At 43.4% G+C, this 17,631-nt stretch overlaps 1 protein-coding gene and 1 long non-coding RNA gene across 10 annotated transcripts in view; one reads left to right on the top strand and one right to left on the bottom strand.

Annotated features, from left to right (window-relative positions):
- The window catches only part of LOC310703501, a 419,307-nt gene that overhangs the window by 296,925 nt on the left and 104,751 nt on the right, over positions 1-17,631 (bottom strand). The window lies entirely within an intron of this gene.
- ARHGEF10 (Rho guanine nucleotide exchange factor 10) overlaps positions 1-17,631 on the top strand; it is a 95,391-nt gene that overhangs the window by 31,027 nt on the left and 46,733 nt on the right. For 7 of the 9 annotated variants that reach the window (XM_083495426.1, XM_083495420.1, XM_083495421.1 and 4 more), the window contains 9 exons: positions 725-839; positions 2,483-2,589; positions 4,710-4,787; positions 4,965-5,144; positions 7,222-7,338; positions 8,907-8,999; positions 10,667-10,837; positions 12,595-12,740; positions 16,454-16,626. In XM_083495426.1, the coding sequence (XP_083351552.1) occupies positions 725-839; positions 2,483-2,589; positions 4,710-4,787; positions 4,965-5,144; positions 7,222-7,338; positions 8,907-8,999; positions 10,667-10,837; positions 12,595-12,740; positions 16,454-16,626 (1,180 nt within the window). Of the gene's footprint in view, positions 1-700; positions 840-2,482; positions 2,590-4,709; positions 4,788-4,964; positions 5,145-7,221; positions 7,339-8,906; positions 9,000-10,666; positions 10,838-12,594; positions 12,741-16,453; positions 16,627-17,631 lie in introns of all 9 variants that reach the window. The other 2 variants (XM_083495424.1, XM_083495425.1) reach the window with 1 other exon arrangement.

Raw genomic sequence — 17,631 nt, 5'->3', positions numbered from 1 at the left:
TATAGATCTGTTAATTTCAATGGGTCTGCTTTGAGAAAGTTAGATTGATACAAGTCACTATGTGTAAATGCAGCCAAGAAGGGGATTATCCATGCTCCCTCCCTTAATTCTCTGATATATGGTGAGCTATGCATGATTCCCCCTCTCTTCTCCTGCGTGTAAAGCAGGAAAGGGGTCATATTAATTTATGCTTGCTTGTTCATCTTGATGCCCTGCCTTTTCCCCTGACAGTAAGGAGTTAGTCATTAAAAGAATTTTAGGAGCACAGTCTTACAATTCCATAATACATTTATTTTGAGTGTTTCTTTAAATTTATGTTGGTAGATTCCGTGTCTTGATACCAAGGGAGCTGAGTGCTCAGAAAAAGGCATCACATTTTTAACTTACTAAATACTGTTTGGATTTACATACAAAATTTGGATGGAATTTGTTCAGGTTCTATTAAGTGATAAGCACCATACATATATTGTATGGATGAATATCTGAATGCTTCCACAGCAAATCCATAAAGTATAGATTATCTGGGTTGTGTTTTTTTATAAAAACAACAACACACACCTGGAGAGGGCTTTGGCCTCCACAACTTGACAGTGTTCTTTTTAAGAGCAACTATTTGCATGCTCTAGTACCTTCTGCAAACCTCTAGTACCATGCTTAACAAGCCATTGAATTCCACACTTACTCTTCACTGAACTTGTAGAATGTGTTTAATACTGTCTTGCAGATGCAAAAGCTAATGAGGGCAGCTAGGGAAGGAACCAAAGATGGACTAGAAAAAACTAAAGCTGCTGTGAAGAAAGGCCGGTCGTTCATTAGAACAAAGTCATTTATTAGTCATGGTGCGTATTGACTCTTTATTTTCTTTTTTTTAAAAAAGGTGTACGATCATCCTTTCTCATCCTAAGGGTTGCAGTTTATTGTGGGGCCACTTGGTGCCACTGGTGGGCAAGGCAAGGGTTAAAGGGGCCAGGCACAGAGTGAAGAGATGGCACACTTACATTAGCCTGTGATCCACACACACACAATATTCAGAAGTTCACACACACAAAGCCTAACTAGCTTTCTATTCTCCATCAAGACAAGCAAAAGGCATTATCAGAATAGCACATTCCAGCCAAGCAAAAGTAGTCCAGGAGGACCAGGGTTGCAGGTCTGAGATTCCCCATCCACATCTGTTCAAATAAATTGGATTCACTTGTAAGCCAAGTAATGTAGATATTGATCTGGTGTCACCTAAATAGCCCTGTTGGCTTTGAAGCCATGCTGCTTGTATAACTTGCTACATCTTCTTACACAGTTGTTCTTGTGTCTTGAGAAAGAAGAAAGTACGAAACAATGACAAAGAGAGGTTACATATGAAAAGCCAAGGAAAATGTTCTGCCTCCTTTTGTTGTTATTAACGCTCCTCTTTTAGTAAAGGTAAAGGGACCCCTGACCATTAGGTCCAGTCGTGACCGATTCTGGGGTGGTGGCGTTCATCTCACTTTGCTGGCCGAGGGAGCCGGTGTACAGCTTCCGGGTCACGTGGCCAGCATGACTAAGCTGCTCCTGGCGAACCAGAGCAGCACACGGAAATGCTGTTTACCTTCCCGCTGGAGTGATACCTATTTATCTGCTTGCACTTTGACGTGCTTTCGAACTGCTAGGTTGGCAGGAGCAGGGACCGAGCAACGGGAGCTCACCCCATTGTGGGGATTTGAACTGCCGACCTTCTGATCGGCAAGCCCTAGGCTCTGTGGTTTAACCCACAGCGCTGGTAAGCGTTAAATCAGGGGACATGGGTGGCACTGTGGTCTAAACCACTGAGCCTCTTGGGCTTACCGATCAGAAGGCCGGCAGTTCGAATCCCCACAACGGGGTGAGCTCCCGTTGCTCGGTCCCAGCTCCTGCCAACTTAGCAATTCGAAAGCACCTCAAAGTGCAAGTAGATAAACAGGTACTGCTCTGGCGGGAAGGTAAACAGCGGTTCCGTGTGCTGCTCTGGTTTCTCCAGAAGCAGCTTAGTCATGCTGGCCACATGACCCAGAAAAACTGTCTGCGGACAAACGCCGGCTCCCTCGGCCTGTAAAGCGGGATGAGTGCCGCAACCCCAGAGTCATCTGCGACTGGACTTAACTATCAGGGGTCCTTTACCTTTACCTTTTTTAACGCTCCTCTTTTAGGTAAGTGTTAAATCAGTCTCAAGTCCAGCTTGGTGCAAGGACCAGGATGTTATTTAACTACACTTACTGTGTAGTCATGGGCGAATGGTTCTTCTGAATGCACACTGTGATGGACTTTCATCCTGGACACCCAGTGTCTTTTTGAGCTACAGGTCTTTCATTATGGATGGTTATTCAGAAGACGTGTACATTGCATGAAATAATACTGAAGCAAATGCAGAGGTGTTACAGTTAATCTCATCCAAAGAATACGTGTTTTTATTGCCTGCATCTGTAATATATATGTGAAGGAAATCTAGCATATTAAAATATTTCTATAGACCATAGATCAACCTGCCTAGAAGAAGAGGAACTGTTTATTGATGTAGACTGTATGCATACAGAGGCAATCATGACACCGATGCCCGATGGATTATCGCAACAACAGGTTTGTGTGATGGCTCTTGAAACTGAACCCTTTCTGTGTCCTTTGTAGAATGAGTTGTGCAGTATTTGCTCATTACAAAATTGAGGGTGAAAACCAAGTTGGTTCAAATGCACGCATGTTAACATCCCTGAGTTGGTTTTGTTTTTGAGGGGAAAATGAAAAATATAACTTCATTGCATAAATCGTTACGATTGATTCTGTTCAATTATTTGCAGGTAGCATGTTAATATTCTTACTATATTCTATATGCTGACTTTCTGTGATAGCGTACTGCAAAACTGTGTTCAAAAAAACAGGAAAGCCAAAATTGGTTTCATAAGTAACTTGCCCTAAACATCTCCCTATAAAGCTTTTGAGGCTCCACATATTGTAGAATTATTTGCCAAAGCAACAACAACAAATCTTCACAGGCCACCTTGCTTACCTACTCATATCTGTGCTAGGCATTTCTGGCTTAAAAAACTTTTGTGAAGCTTCACTTGATTCAATCTATACTTACCATAGGTGAGCAAGGTAGTTGTGTATAAGCTTTTACTTTGGATGTGGCTAATCTTTGGTCTTCCAGATAATGCACCTCAGTTCCCATCGCCTCCGACTGTTTTCCATGCTGGCTGGGGCTGGTGGGAGTCTTGCAACATCTGGGCAGAACCAGATTTCCCATCATTGCTCTGCTGCTTGGTAGCAGTTTTGGGGGAAATGTATTTAAAGCTGCACATATTACTGCTTGCCACAGGGTGGCATAATAGGATTCCGGTTTCCTTTTTTAACCACCAGTCATTGCACTTTGCGGATTACCAAGGCTATAAATGCTAGATCACTTAATCATTTTGGTTCTTATCATTTTTAGTCCTTTGATGAACCAATACTGGGGGTTTTTTTAAACTTAAAAATAATGTGAGATGCCTTACTTGTTTCCTGTTAGTATTGGTCATGGTATGCAAAAAATATATAATCATAGTGAACTCAAAATATTGTACCCAGCTTAAGTCACTCTTGGAGAACACTCGTTGAAATAAATGGAATTGAGGTAGTCATGTGTATTGATTCCAGAGTATGATTTAGTTGGTTAAAAAACTGATCAAGCAGCTCTACAACCAAGGCAACAAGGGGTGCCATATTTTGAAGAGCAAAAAAGAGAACACATCTCCTGAGTTCAATTATGGGTCACTATGACGACTACCCATGAAAAAGAGGACATGTCCTGAGAAAAAAGAGGACATTTAGCAGCCTAAAGAATCCACAAAAACATTGTGGCAATGTTGATTGCTGCTTCTCTTAAATCAAAATAAACAAAATAATTCAAGGAGCTTGAATAAAGAAATAAAGGATGCAGCCTGTTTCTGCAACTTTGGGACCCATTGCCTGTAAGTCAGGGAGGGGAACCTTTTAGTCCAGATATATGCCTGTTCTTCTGTCTATTGGAAAATGGACACAAATAGAGTAATAAAATAAACTCGGTTTTGATCTTCTGTGTACATTTAAACAGTTAAGAATATTTGGTCACGCTGATACAATTATACTTATGAATGGTGTGCGTGTGTATTTTCTTTGGCTGATTTAGTTTTTGTACACAATATATGAGGTTTGTTTGTTTTTGTTTTGTTACCAGTCAGGTAAAGTGAGGTTTGTGCTCATATAACATATCTGTATTTGGGGATACCTTGTAAGGTTATCCCCATCATTGTGTATACACAAGAATACACAAGGAACCCATCCTTTTGTATTCAAAAAGGTAATTAAAATAGGTACCGCCACCTGTTCTGAATCTTTGACGCCGCCATCTGCCCTCTTTGATGCAGAAAGAACAAGCTGTAATTCAGCAAAGTAGCAGATCTAGTTAGCTATGTATGTGGGACTGCAGCAGTAGATTGCTTTTGGTTAAGGCTACCATCAGGCGATTCTGACTGCAAGCAAGAAGGGAGCGGAAGGTTGTGTGAAATATAGTGCTGTATCCAACTAAGTTATTGCACAAGTTCATCAACTTGTGCAAGTGCAATGGAACTACTTCTCTTGCACTCCTCCAGATCTGGTCCCCCAACCTTCCAGAGCAAATTTGGAAGTATTCCTTAACCCCAGTTCTCAGTGTGTGATTCCTTGCGTGTGTGTTTTTTGTTGTACAGGTGGTGAGAAGATATATTTTAGGAGCCGTGGTTGACAGTGAGAAAAATTACGTGGATGCTCTCAAAAGGATTCTAGAGGTATCTCAAAGCCTTTTGCCCTTTTATAACTTTGAAAGCAAATGGATAATTCTTTTGCTAGAAATAAGTTGTCGCAAATGTGTAATTGATTTCTGCTGCTGTGTTTACTTACAATGAAAAACCTTTATTTGAATTATGGCTCTAACTACTTTATCCTTTTTTAAAAAACAACAACAGCAGTATGAGAAGCCTCTTTCAGAAATGGAACCCAAATTATTGAGTGAGAGGAAACTGAAGATGGTGTTTTACCGAATTAAGGAGATTCTTCAGTGCCATTCGATGTTTCAAATAGCACTGGCCAGTCGTGTCTCTGAGTGGGATTCTGTTGAGATGATTGGAGATGTCTTCGTTGCATCGGTACGTAAACCATCACAGTTATGTAAGTGGCCAAACTTGCCCCACTGCTGTTGCCTGTTTGATTTAAGACAGAGCTTGGCAACAAAATTAGAAAACAGCTCTGGTTGTGCCAAGCTCAGTGCAGATCCCCATCGCCCCCATGATAACCAGAGCATAAGAAGGTCAAAACATGTTGCCCACAAGCCCCTGCCTATGTTCCCACATAGCCTGGCCTGTCGCCTGCTTTTCAGTTGCTTAGCAGTGGCAACAGATGGAAAGTCCTTGCCTCGAACCTTCTGGTATGTAGCTGCAGCATGTCAGAGACACTGGGGCAGCAATATCCAATCTGGTGTCCTATTATTGGACTCCAACTCCCATCAGCCCCTGCTAGCATAGCCAGTAGGAAGGGATGATGGGATTTGTAGACCAACAACTTCTAGAGGGCATCATGCTAGCTATCCCTGCCCTAAGAAATGCAGCTTTCCCTGCATGTCCATACAAAGGACTCAGATACCCTAGGGGGAAAGGAAACAGATTAACCCAGCTCCATTATATTTGGGGTGCTGCTTTAGTAGTTATATCAGCAGGTGCCAGCTTAGTAGCTTGGGAAATCTCCAGAAAGATATAATTGCTGTCACAACTACTGCTGTTGCCGCCAGTTAGGTAAGTGGGAAGTGAGTTATTCTTGGCATGGACTGAAACGAAGAACCCACAGGGATATAAAGCTCACCTCCTTTTTCTGGCAAGGAGTGCACCCAGAAGAACCACGCACCGTATTTTTCGCTCTATAAGACACACTTTTTCCCTCATAAAAAGTAAGGGGAAATGTGTGTGCGTCTTGTGGAGTGAATGCAGGCTGTGCAGCTATCCCTGAAGCCAGGAGAGTGAGAGGGATCGGTGCACAAAGACTCCGGAGGCTTTCTGTTGCTTTCACTGAAGCCAGGAGAGCGAGAGGGATCAGTACACAGCGATCCATCTTGCTGTTCTGACTTCGCTTCGCCGGAGAGGTGCTGTGCAGCTTTCCCTCTCTGCGCAGCGCCCCTTCAGCGAAGCGGCAGCCCCTTCCATTTCTCCTCCCGCTTTGCTGGAGAGGCACTGCGCAAAGAGGGAGAGAATTTTTTTTTTCTTGTTCTCCTCTAAAACTAGGTGCGTCTTATGTTTGGTTGCATCTTATAGAGTGAAAAATACAGCATTCATGGCATAGGTTTCTGCCTTTTGAAAGAACGACGTGACATGATGCTGGCTTGGTTATGTGCACAGAATGGAAGATGGCAGGATCTCCAAGGATGTGCTCTACAGGGAGATAGCTTCAGGCACCAGACCACTTGGCAGGCCAACTCTGTTTTACAAAGTTGTCTGCAAACATATGACATGAAGACTGGCAACATGGACCCCACTGTGTGGGAATCCCTTGCAGACGACTGCGGTGCCTGGAAACAGACAGGCAGGTTGTGTATCCATAGCAGTGATCAGAGGAGGAATGACTGCTGCGAGGAGCACAGAAAGAGGAAATGTCATGATACACCTACATGAGCCCAACTGGATGCCTTCATCTGCCCCAGCTGCAACAAAACATGTCTCCCCCATATCAGTCTCTACGGCCACAGCAGGCACTGTAACCTTCCAACAGATGGACTTCATCCCCAAAGGCGCACTCCTCCCATGGTCTCCTGAGACAAATGCCAACAATATTTACATTTTCATCCCACTTTTTGTCATGGAACTCAAAAGTCATGTGCATGGTGTTCCCAGGCAGTTTCCCCTCCAGGCACTGACCAGACCTCTTTGGCTTTTCAACACGTTTGTTAGTTTACTGCATAGTTTTTGAGTTGCTGAAGATGGGTGGAATTTAGGAATGTTTGGACTGAGATCAAACTACTTCCTCCCCCTCCCCAAAACTATGTTCTTGAATTGTCAAAGTCCTTAAGTACAGTATAATCTGGATTTAACTGCCATATAACTTCTGTGAGTCTTAAGTGCTGAATTAAGAGGCTGGTTGCTGAACTATGGTGAAGCGATTAAAGCTTGGTGCTCTGACGTAGATAATGCGAAGGAGCTAAAAGATTTCCGACTTTACTCTCTTTTTTATGTATTTCAGTTTTCTAAATCTATGGTGCTGGATGCTTACAGCGAGTATGTAAATAATTTTAGCACTGCTGTGGGGATTCTCAAGAAAACGTGTGCCACTAAACCTGCCTTCCTTGAATTTTTAAAGGTGAGTGTATTGGGCTGTTTAAATTCTGAAGTAGATGGGGCAAATAGGAGATCATAAACTGAGGGAAGGATCTGACTCTGTGCAGGTTAGTTTGATGGCTTCATTTTTAGTAGTTTGGTTTCATGGGTTGTCAAGGCAATTATGAATAACCAGTGTTCAGATTTTGGACTCAATTAATTTAACTCTATGGATACACGACCTTCTGGTCATAAGTAATGGTGAAATATTTACAGCCATCTATGCAGTATCGCTTAGTGAATTACAGTGGTACCTCTGGTTACAGATGGTTCAGGTTACAGACTCCACTAATCCAGAAATTGTACCTCGGGTTAAGAACTTTGCTTCAGGATGAGAACAGAAATCGCACGGTGGCAGTGGTAGGCCCCATTAGCTAAAGTGGTACTTCAGGTTAAGAACAGTTTCAGGTAAAGAACGGACCTCCGGAACAAATTAAGTACTTAACCTGAGGTACCACTGTATTATCCTTTCTATGTCTAAAGCTCAGACTGTAAGTACCATTGTTTGTGTAGCCAAAATTGTACTTTTCACATGCAAGAGGGAGCATGCCCAGGGGAGCTCCAAGGTTCGCAGAAAAACATAAACTCCTTAAGAAAAGGCCCTCATGGGCAACCTTCCAAACAGCCTTGCAAGGCCTGAGCACACTCACAGGGTACAAACTGCTTGCTAACAGTGTGAGGTGAAACTATGGAGGGGGAATGGAATGGAATAGCTAGAATCTTGAACTTGAGAACTCCATGCTGCAACATTTTGTCGCGGGTCTCCACTTGTAGAAATCTACTTTTTGGCCAAGCACAATGTAAAAATGGGCACGCAGTGGCCACATTAGCACATAAGGCTGACCAAAAGACCATAGTTAGCTACATTGGACAGAGCATGGGTTGCATGCTAGTGCAGTCACTTTGAGCAGTCCTCCCCACCCCCTGAGTTGAGAAACAAACCAGGGAATGGTTGGTTTAGCATTGCCTCCAAACAAACCACAATCAGAAGCTTTGCTTCCCAATCGTGATTCGCTTGTGAGAAACAAATGACAAGTGACACAAAATCACCCACTCCTTTATTTATTTCCCTACTCCAGGAAGAGAGGAGCAAAAGCTGTACATAGCTTATGCACTGGCTAATTTGCCTAACTGAGCCTCTTGGGCTTGCCGATCAGAAGGTCGGCGGTTTGAATCCCCGCGACGGGGTGAGCTCTCATTGCTCTGTCGCAGCTGCTGCCAACCTAGCAGTTCGAAAGCACACCGGTACAAGTAGATAAATAGGTACTGCTGCGGCAGAAAGGCAAATGCTCTGGTTTCCGTCACGATGTTCCGTTGTGCCAAAAGTAGTTTAGTTATGCTGGCCACATGACCTGGAAAAGCTGTCTGTGGACAAACACTGCGTCCCTCGGCCTGAAAGCGAGATGAGCACCGCAACCCCATAGTCGCCTTTGACTAGACTTAACTGTCCAGAGGTCCTTTATCTTTATGTAATATGTGAATACAACTTTTACCTCTGTTCTTTAAAAAAATGTGGTTGATATAAAGAAAGACGACCCTTTCTCATTACAGCAATGCCAAGAATCTAGTCCTGATAGAATTACACTCTATGGCTTAATGATGAAACCCATACAACGCTTTCCTCAGTTCATCCTACTGCTACAGGCAAGTGCAGTCTGATCATTCAAAGTACTTGCATGCACTGTTCATTGGTTACAGCTCAATGTTATTTGGCTAATTCTAAGTAAAAATTAAATGCACCATGTAATGTACTATGCAGTTGTATTTTTGAAGCCAATGAGACTGTGTATGTTTTCATCAAGAAGTGGTACAAGTATTACCCAATTTCATATGCAAATAAATGCAAATGGTTTTCATGAGCAGTTTGAATTTTCCATCTGCTTTGTTTTGTATGCTGTTCCATATCCAGTTGCGAGCTCGAGAAGCAATTATGCAATGTACCTATTCATAAGAATAATACTGCAATCTGACATACCCATAATATATCACCAGTGCCAAATGGATTCTTCAGGAAAATTGGAGGGGGCAGGGCAAGATGGGATGGAAGTCAAATGGCTGAACACCTCCTCAGTGCAACATATTGCTGCAGATCCTACTTGTAGTATATAGTTTCATAAGCTTTTCTTCCTCAGTCCTCCCCTGCTTCCACTGCTGGCATTAATAGCCTCCTAAATGGGACATGGGTGGTGCTGTGGGTTAAACCACAGAGCCTAGGACTTGCCGATCAGAAGGTTGGCGGTTCGAATCCCCGCAACGGAGTGAGCGCCCATTGCTCGGTCCCTGCTCCTGCCAACCTAGCAGTTCGAAAGCACGTTAAAGTGCAAGTAGATAAATAGGTACTGCTCCGGCAGGAAGGTAAACGGCGTTTCCGTGCGCTGCTCTGTTTCGCCAGAAGTGGCTTAGTCATGCTGGCCACATGACCCGGAAGCTGTACGCCGGCTCCCTTGGCCAATAAAGCGAGATGAGCGCCGCAACCCCAGAGTCGTCCACGACTGGACCTAATGGTCAGGGGTCCCTTTACCTTTAGCCTCCTAATGCCTGAGCCATATGAACTCAATGTCTGTGAAAAAGATACTGCTAAGTTGGTCACCTTTTATTATAGAGCCATGACTACAAGGAATTTGGTAGGGCCATGTTGCAAAATATCCTTTGGAACATAAAACTTGTCACGGAAATATGGAACTTGCCCAACAGTACAGAATCTATCAGGTGATGATCTGATGGACTGGAACCATTGATAACACTTCCTCTTTTTTCCCCTTATGCAATACATAGATGCTGATATTTTGTACCCAAAGTATCAGTATTGTGTGGCAAGAGCAGGACAGGAGGAGCACAGCAGCCACAATCTTTGCTCTGAGAAGCCTGCATGTTAGCTCATTTGCATGGCTTAGTGTTGCGCATGCAACTGTGCCTATATATTTGAATGTAATGTACAGCCCACAACATAGAAATAGGCTTAAATGGATTAATGAACGATTGATAGGAAACTATCATCCGGTTAAAATATGGCCCTTACCTCACCCCTCCATGTGAAGAAGAGTTCTAAGGAGACATCCTAGGCTTTAACAACCTGGATGTGGATGGACATTTGTCAAATCTGGGGTACTGGGAACATTTTTGTGTGTGCATCTTTCTTGACATGCCAACCATATTCTCAGGCACGTGCTATAGGTACACTTTGGAGATGATGATGGGACAAAAGGCTTGACATTACTGCTTGGGTATCCTGAGATCATGAAAATAATAATCTTGACTTGTGCTGAAATAGTAACCATAATAATTTGGGTTTTTTGGGGGGGTCTTTTAAGGATATGTTGAAGAACACGACTAAAGGCCACCCTGACAGACTGCCTCTACAGATGGCCCTCACAGAGCTTGAAACGTTGGCAGAGAAATTAAACGAAAGGAAAAGGGATGCAGATCAGCGCTGCGAAATAAAACAAATCGCAAAAGCCATGAATGAGCGTTATCTGAACAAGGTTGGAACAGCCATCCTTTTGCTCCTTCCTGATTTCTCTTGTAGAGGAAGTAGATATCAGACAAACCAGATGCCTTCCACATTGAGAGTGTGGGTGTCTATTTTTCCCCCTTCCTGTGCTGGAATATGGCATTTTGAGGTCATGTGTTTGGTTCAGTAGCACCGTGATGCTGACAAGCCATCTTCTAAAACATACCATGCAGTTTGGGGTAGCAATTGTGGTGGAGCCAAGGTCAATAACTTTTTTTGTCTTTATCCTGCATTTCTTCAACACATACTTTGCACAAATGTATTTCGGCTTCAAGCAAACTGGAAAGCACAACTCCAGCCAGTACCTTTTAACCTCCCCCCCCCCTAATGTTGTATAGGATATATGTTTCAAAGGCATTTTTTTTTAATGGAGTTGGAAACTAGTGTGAAATAAGTGGGCATGACATGAACCCACCAAAAAAATAAACACTTCTTCTAAGTCCCACTTACCCCATTGGGAAAGATTTAAACAAAGGCAAAAACGTTTTTTTTTAATCCGGCTTGTAGATTTTTTTTGTTTTTGCTGGTTTAAATGTATGTGTTAGCTTTTTGCTTAAAATATTGAATGCTACTTTGAATTTCCATGGCAAACAAGCGACTAATAATTTTAATTTTAAACTTATTTATTAAATTTAAGTTGTTGTTGTTGTTATATACTACTACTACTACTAATAATAAAAACAATAATGCTTCCATTAAGTAGAAAATAAGTGTGACCAAGGGAACAAGCAGGAGTCAGACTGGTGGGTTGCTTTGTGTTGATGAGTGTGCAGTGCTATGAGCCCTTCTTTTATACTATGTCTGTCTCCATTCAAATGCTAAAGCATATTCTAAGGCTGGATTGAGCCAGCAGCGGAGCAAGCCGATTGGGCGCCTGGGGCGGTGCGTGTGCTCTGCGGCCAGGGGCAGGGCCAGCCGCCCGCGGGACAGGGCAAGCCAGGGCAGGATTCTCCGCGGGGCTCCGAGGAGTCTGCCTGCCTCCTCCCACTCAGCCGCCCTACAGCTGAGGAGGAGCCAGCAGGTGGACCTTTTGGGGCAGCGTGGAGCCTGTGGGCGCCCAAGCCACCGTGTCACTCTCAGGAGAGATGTGTAGCTCGGGCACACTGCAGGCCCCGTGGTGAGTGCCGCCTGGCATTTTGTCACTCCTTTCAGTTGTGACACCTGGGGTGGCCCGCCCCCTTCCTCCACCCCTGGATTGAGGCTGTATCATTTTTGCCTTAAGAACACCCCATCAGAGTAGGAATCAACAGCTGTGGCCTCTGGAGTTGGAGTTGCCAACCTAAAGGCAAAAGGAGGTTTTAGGCAGCGGTTCTCAACCTGTGGGTCCACAGATGTTGTTGGACTACAACTCCCATCATCCCTGAGCTCTGGCCTTGCTAGCTGGAGGTGATGGGAGTTGTAGTTCAACAACTTCTGGGGACCCACAGGTTGAGAAAGGCTGGTTTAGAGGGAGTGTCTGTAGCCAAACAAAATTCTTGTTACTCAGTAATAATTGCAACCACCACCCCTTGACCCCATTCTCAAAGTGATTATTCAAGGAGAGTTGTTGATGAACTTGCATTGACATAGCCAAGGTTTTAATAAAATTTACAAAAACTGTTGTGCGTGCCTGATCCTGATTCATAGACGCTTTTAAAGCAAAAAATAAAAAAAACCATTTCTAGGAGTGTTATGAATTAGTCACTTTGGGGTTCTCTCTCCCTCTCCCTCTCTCTTGCAAAACTTCAGTTACTTAGCAGTGGGAACAGGTGCCTCGTGCGAACTGATGATATGCTGGAAACTGTTTACAACGACAGAGGAGAAATCGTGAAAACCAAAGAGCGGCGACTCTTCATGTTAAATGATGTACTGATGTGTGCGACTGTGAATGTCCGGTAAGATTCTACCTGCATTCTCTAAAACAGAGAGTGGGAGAGTTCCTGAAATTTGGCAGCACTGTTTTGTCTTCTTTTTTTTTTAATTGTGCTAATCGCTGTGATGTTGAGGTGTTCCATGGGTTTGAGGAGATAAATAAAATACCTATGGGAGATATCAAAAAGCACCTCAAAAGTGATTGCAAGCCATTGCAGGCACTGCACCCCATAAGCAGGGTATCACTTCCTTATCCTGGTACTCTGAAATCTTTGTGCCTTCTGCTTCCTCTATGTTTGTGGTTCAGAGAGATACGATCCCTCATAACCTTTCTGAAGAGTAGCCAAAATATGTAACTACAGAGAGTGCAACAAGTCCTCCTCTAGGCAGGTGGGCAGGGAGAGTGGCTTGGTTGCTGCTCCTGTTGCAGCTTAGCTGTGGGGTACCCTGAAGAGTGTGGGACACGGGTGGCGCTGTGGGTTAAACCACAGAGCCTAGGACTTGCGATCAGAAGGTCGGTGGTTCGAATACCCGCGATGGGGTGAGCTCCCGTTGCTCGGTCCCTGCTCCTGCCAACCTAGCAGTTCAAAAGCACATCAAAGTGCAAGTAGATAAATAGGTACCGCTCCAGAGGGAAGGTAAACGGCGTTTCCGTGCGCTGCTCTGGTTCGCCAGAAGCGGCTTAGTCATGCTGTCCACATAACCCAGAAGCTGTCCCTCGGCCAATAAAGCGAGATGAGTGCCGCAATCCCAGAGTTAGCCATGACTGGACCTAATGGTCAGGGGTCCCTTTACCTTTTAAGAGATCTTTACAGCTGTGAATCTTAGGTACACTTGAGAGTAAGCCCCAACTTAATTCAGTGATACTTATGTCTGAGTAAACATTCATAAAACAGGCTGCAAAAGTGCCTGGCTTGTTTGGGAGCCAGATTGTTAGTGTCAGATCTATGATTTTATAGTCAACTCAGAGCGGAGTTAAAAACTATTAGTATACACTGCAGAAAATGAGAGACTGTGTGTGTGTGTGTGTGTGTGTGTGTGCGCGCGCGCGCGCGCATCCATGCATGTGGGGGGCTGCACGATGTGCATGTTTGTTGTGTGTGTGTGTGAATTTCTAAGTTTTGTGAAGTGGCTACACACCGCTTTTGCATGTGGTTCTTGGTGGACTGGCCAAGGAGCAATGCTGCCCTAAGGCTGAAAAGGATATCTGAGAATGTGGAGAGAGAGAGAGGATGCAGTTATGCTGAACAGAAACTGTGTTGCTGTAACTGTTACACATGACTTTTCTGTTCTGCTGATTCTGTGAATATGGGAAGGGACCCAGGTCAGTGAGAGTGCATGCTTATTATGTAGAAGGTCTCTTGTTCAATATCCAACATCAAGGGATATCTGCTAGAACTATGGCACTGGGTTAGATGGCTTGAGAATCTGGCCTAAATCACCTTGATTTCTGTTGCCCTTCAGATTGTTGTTCTTATTATATTTATACCCTGCCCACCTGCCTGGTTTTCCCCAGCCACTCTGGGCAGCAACTAGCAGGATAGTAAAAATACGAAAAAAAATCGAACATTAAAAACTTCACAGGGCTGCCTTCAAATGTTTTCAATAAAAGTTAGATAGTTGTTTATTTCTCCCTGTGTTTCACGGGGAAGGCACCACTACCGAGAAGGCCCTCTGCCTGGTTCCCTGTAACTTCGCTTCTCGCAGTGAGGGAACCAGCAGAAGACCCTCGGAGGAGGACCTCAGCGTCCAGGCTGAACAATGGGGGTGGAGATGCTCCTTTAGGTATACTGTGCCAAGGCCACTTACTCTAACTCAAACTCTCATCACCCCTTGCAGACTGTTGGGAGATAATATGAGTTGCATTCCAGCAGCATTCTGAAGGATGCTGAGTTTGTTTAGACCTAACTCACTGTGAGCTGTTTGGCTTTTTCTGTGGGTGCGGATTAGAAAGTATCTTTTTGTTTGTAGATATTAACACTGTAATCATTCGTGTTTTGAATGTGGGAGATGTGGGACAGCTCTGTTTCAAGCTCTGGCATAGATTTTCCTGACATATACACATTCCATCTTTTAAAATAGGTCACCAATGCCCATCCTACAAATCCGATCAAATGGAGTGAGGATTGCAGAAGCTATTTGCATAATATAATTAGGCCATGATGCAGCAAATCTTTTTACTCCATGTTTTGCAGATCACAGTTGGGCTCCTTCCCCCTTTTGTTTCTTCCATTGTTCACAAACAAGTGGACAAGTCACAGTGCATTATTCAAGCCCCATCTAGTGCTGCTAGGAATCTCGAGAGAGAGAGAGGGTTGCATGAGGGCGTAGGTGGCACATATTTACAAATGTGGGCTGAGTTGGTCTCTCATCACAGAGAAGCGCTATTCAGCAGCATTCCTATGGCAACTGCAACATGTCCTCTGAATTTGACACATTGAAGAAAACAGGCCTACCCTGTTTGTGAGCACCAGTTTAAAAACGCTAGAAGGAAAAAGGAACCTTCTCAACTTAAGCAAGCAATTCTGATCCAAGATTTCTCTAAATATAGTCATATGTGTTGTTAACAACTTTTAAGCATATTGAATCGCATCCAGACTGCCCTTCTGCAAATGGAAGGGGCTGAGGTTCAACAATATCTACTGGAGAGTGGTGTTGAAGGGATGATTGCCACTTCTAAGCTGCATTCTCATCGCCAAGTTGAATGTTGTTTGCAGGGTATGTCATCCACCTCCAAGCATCTAGCACATTTTTCCCAGAAGCACAGGAGACTGTAGGAAGAAGGGGGAGCCAGCAAAAATTGCCTCCTTCCTACAGAGCATCCAATGGACAGAATTCTGCCCACAGGTTGTTTAATGGGGTTTATAATTTCTCCAACTTTCTCCTCTCCTTCCATCTGAAAATTTACGGTCTTGTTATGCGTTTGTGATTTAAAATGAAGGGTTGTTGTGGCTATTCTAATATTTCTCCTGTTCTACTGTGTGCCTGGTTTTTTCCTCTTGTGGGATTTTTTATGAACATATATATATTTAATCTATCAGCCTTCATTCACATGCTTGTTCTTAGGGCCAGCCCTATCATAAGGCAGAATGAAGGTTGCCGCCTCAGGCAGCTGATTTTGGGTGTCATTGAAGTGTAGCAAACAGTTAAGTTACTTATTATCATTGTTATTATCAGGGAAGAAGAGAGTCACTTGTCAGAAACAAAAACTTGAGGTGGGGGTGGGATTCTAGTTGCTGGTTCGCCTCGCACAGCATAACACCTTGGGCTGGTTCCGGCATATTCTAATGTAAATATCTATGCAAAGCATAAAAGCAATATGTAACCAAGGTCTCAGAATAGTTATACAAGGTGTTTCCTCAGAGCACTGTGTCCTAGGGGGAGAGTGAAGGGAAGCCTGCAAAACTGCCTTTTCCTTTTGCATGATATCATTTTATCCTTTAATTAGGAAAATAACTTTTGCTTTGGAACCTACCCCCCCCCCAGAAGCAGCTTAAAAATAGTAGAACACCTTTAGAAGAAAAAAAATAAAGAAAAGTATATCAAAACATTTTCATGAGATTTTCAGTGCACTCAATAACCAAAAATAAAAGTGAACTTTGAGCACAAAACAAGACATTAAAAGCACTATATACAGTTTGGAGTTATCTATGCAGTTGAAAGTGTCTGCTGGAATTTAAATGTCTGCTAAAACATCTCTCATACTGTAAACTGTTCTCTTGTGGCCTTCCTTCAGTTCTTCCCATGAAAACAGTGGCATTGTGACTGGCGAAAGGTACTTACTAAAATGGAGTGTTCCCCTTGGGCATGTGGACGTTATAGAGTATGGGAGCAATGAAGGTCAAGATGAAAATTGCAGATTCCCTCCCCAACATTCCTCTGAGAATATTGCTGTTAATGCCAAGCCAAGTAAGTATCAGCTAGTATTTTCTTATGGCTACTCCTTTCTCATTGTTCATGAGTTGGTGGAGTGCTTTCCTTTATGTCATTACCATACCACAAGTTATGCTTTTATGTTAATATTTGGAAGCATGGTTCCCCAGCTCTAATGTTTAGAAAGTGTGATCATCTTGGCGTAATTTGATATTATGCAACACTCCTATTGTGAAAACTACAAATACCCAGTCTGCCAAAGTTGAACTGGCAGCCACTGGTGAAGCTGATGTCTAGTGAGTAATACTGACATATTATGAAATTTGTGTTCCAGTGTCAGTGGACTAAACACAGTTTTCAGACAATGGATTATTTGGATAAATAAGCACTTGGTTTGGTCACATTGATCTTAGATGACTAGAAGTTAGATGGGGTGGGGTATAGCGTCTCAAAAAATTACTGTGAGCTAAAAAAATGAGGACATTTTCATGTTGAGCAGATCTAGAGGTCTGTAAGTACTTCACATCTGCCACAACAAACATGTGTTTTATGTTATACCAGGCACCTTGTATGAAATCTACTCTTCCTGGTGTAGTTTAAAGTAGTCTACATTGTGTGTGCACTGCTTCATAGAAGCATTTGACAATACTGAGTGTGCCCTATGACTTCTCAGTTGCAACTGTACCACCTGTATAATGTATTATCAACATGTTGTCTGGGTAAGACTCAGTGTTGGAATACTCCCACCCATATGCTGGAAGCAGGCTCTTACAGGCTTTCTCATTTTAGGACTAAAACTTGGAGAGCCAACATCTTTCTTTTAAAAACAACAAACCTTCTTATAACAAAGTGAACTAGTTTCTGTTCATTCTGGAAGAAATAAAGAACAAGCATTTATTTGCCTAGGCAGGCAAATTATGTGACCCATGAGAGCAGCAAAATAACCAGACTGATGGGATGGTAAAGGTAAATGTACGCCTGCCCGTGCGGGCCAGTCGTGTCCGACTCTAGGGTTGTGCGCTCATCTCACTTAAGAGGCGG

This window comes from Podarcis liolepis (genome assembly GCF_965112155.1).
Source record: "Podarcis liolepis genome assembly, chromosome: 3".
Lineage (NCBI taxonomy): Eukaryota > Metazoa > Chordata > Lepidosauria > Squamata > Lacertidae > Podarcis > Podarcis liolepis.
Note: the sequence above shows the minus strand (reverse complement) of the source record. Positions and strands in the feature narration are given on the sequence as shown.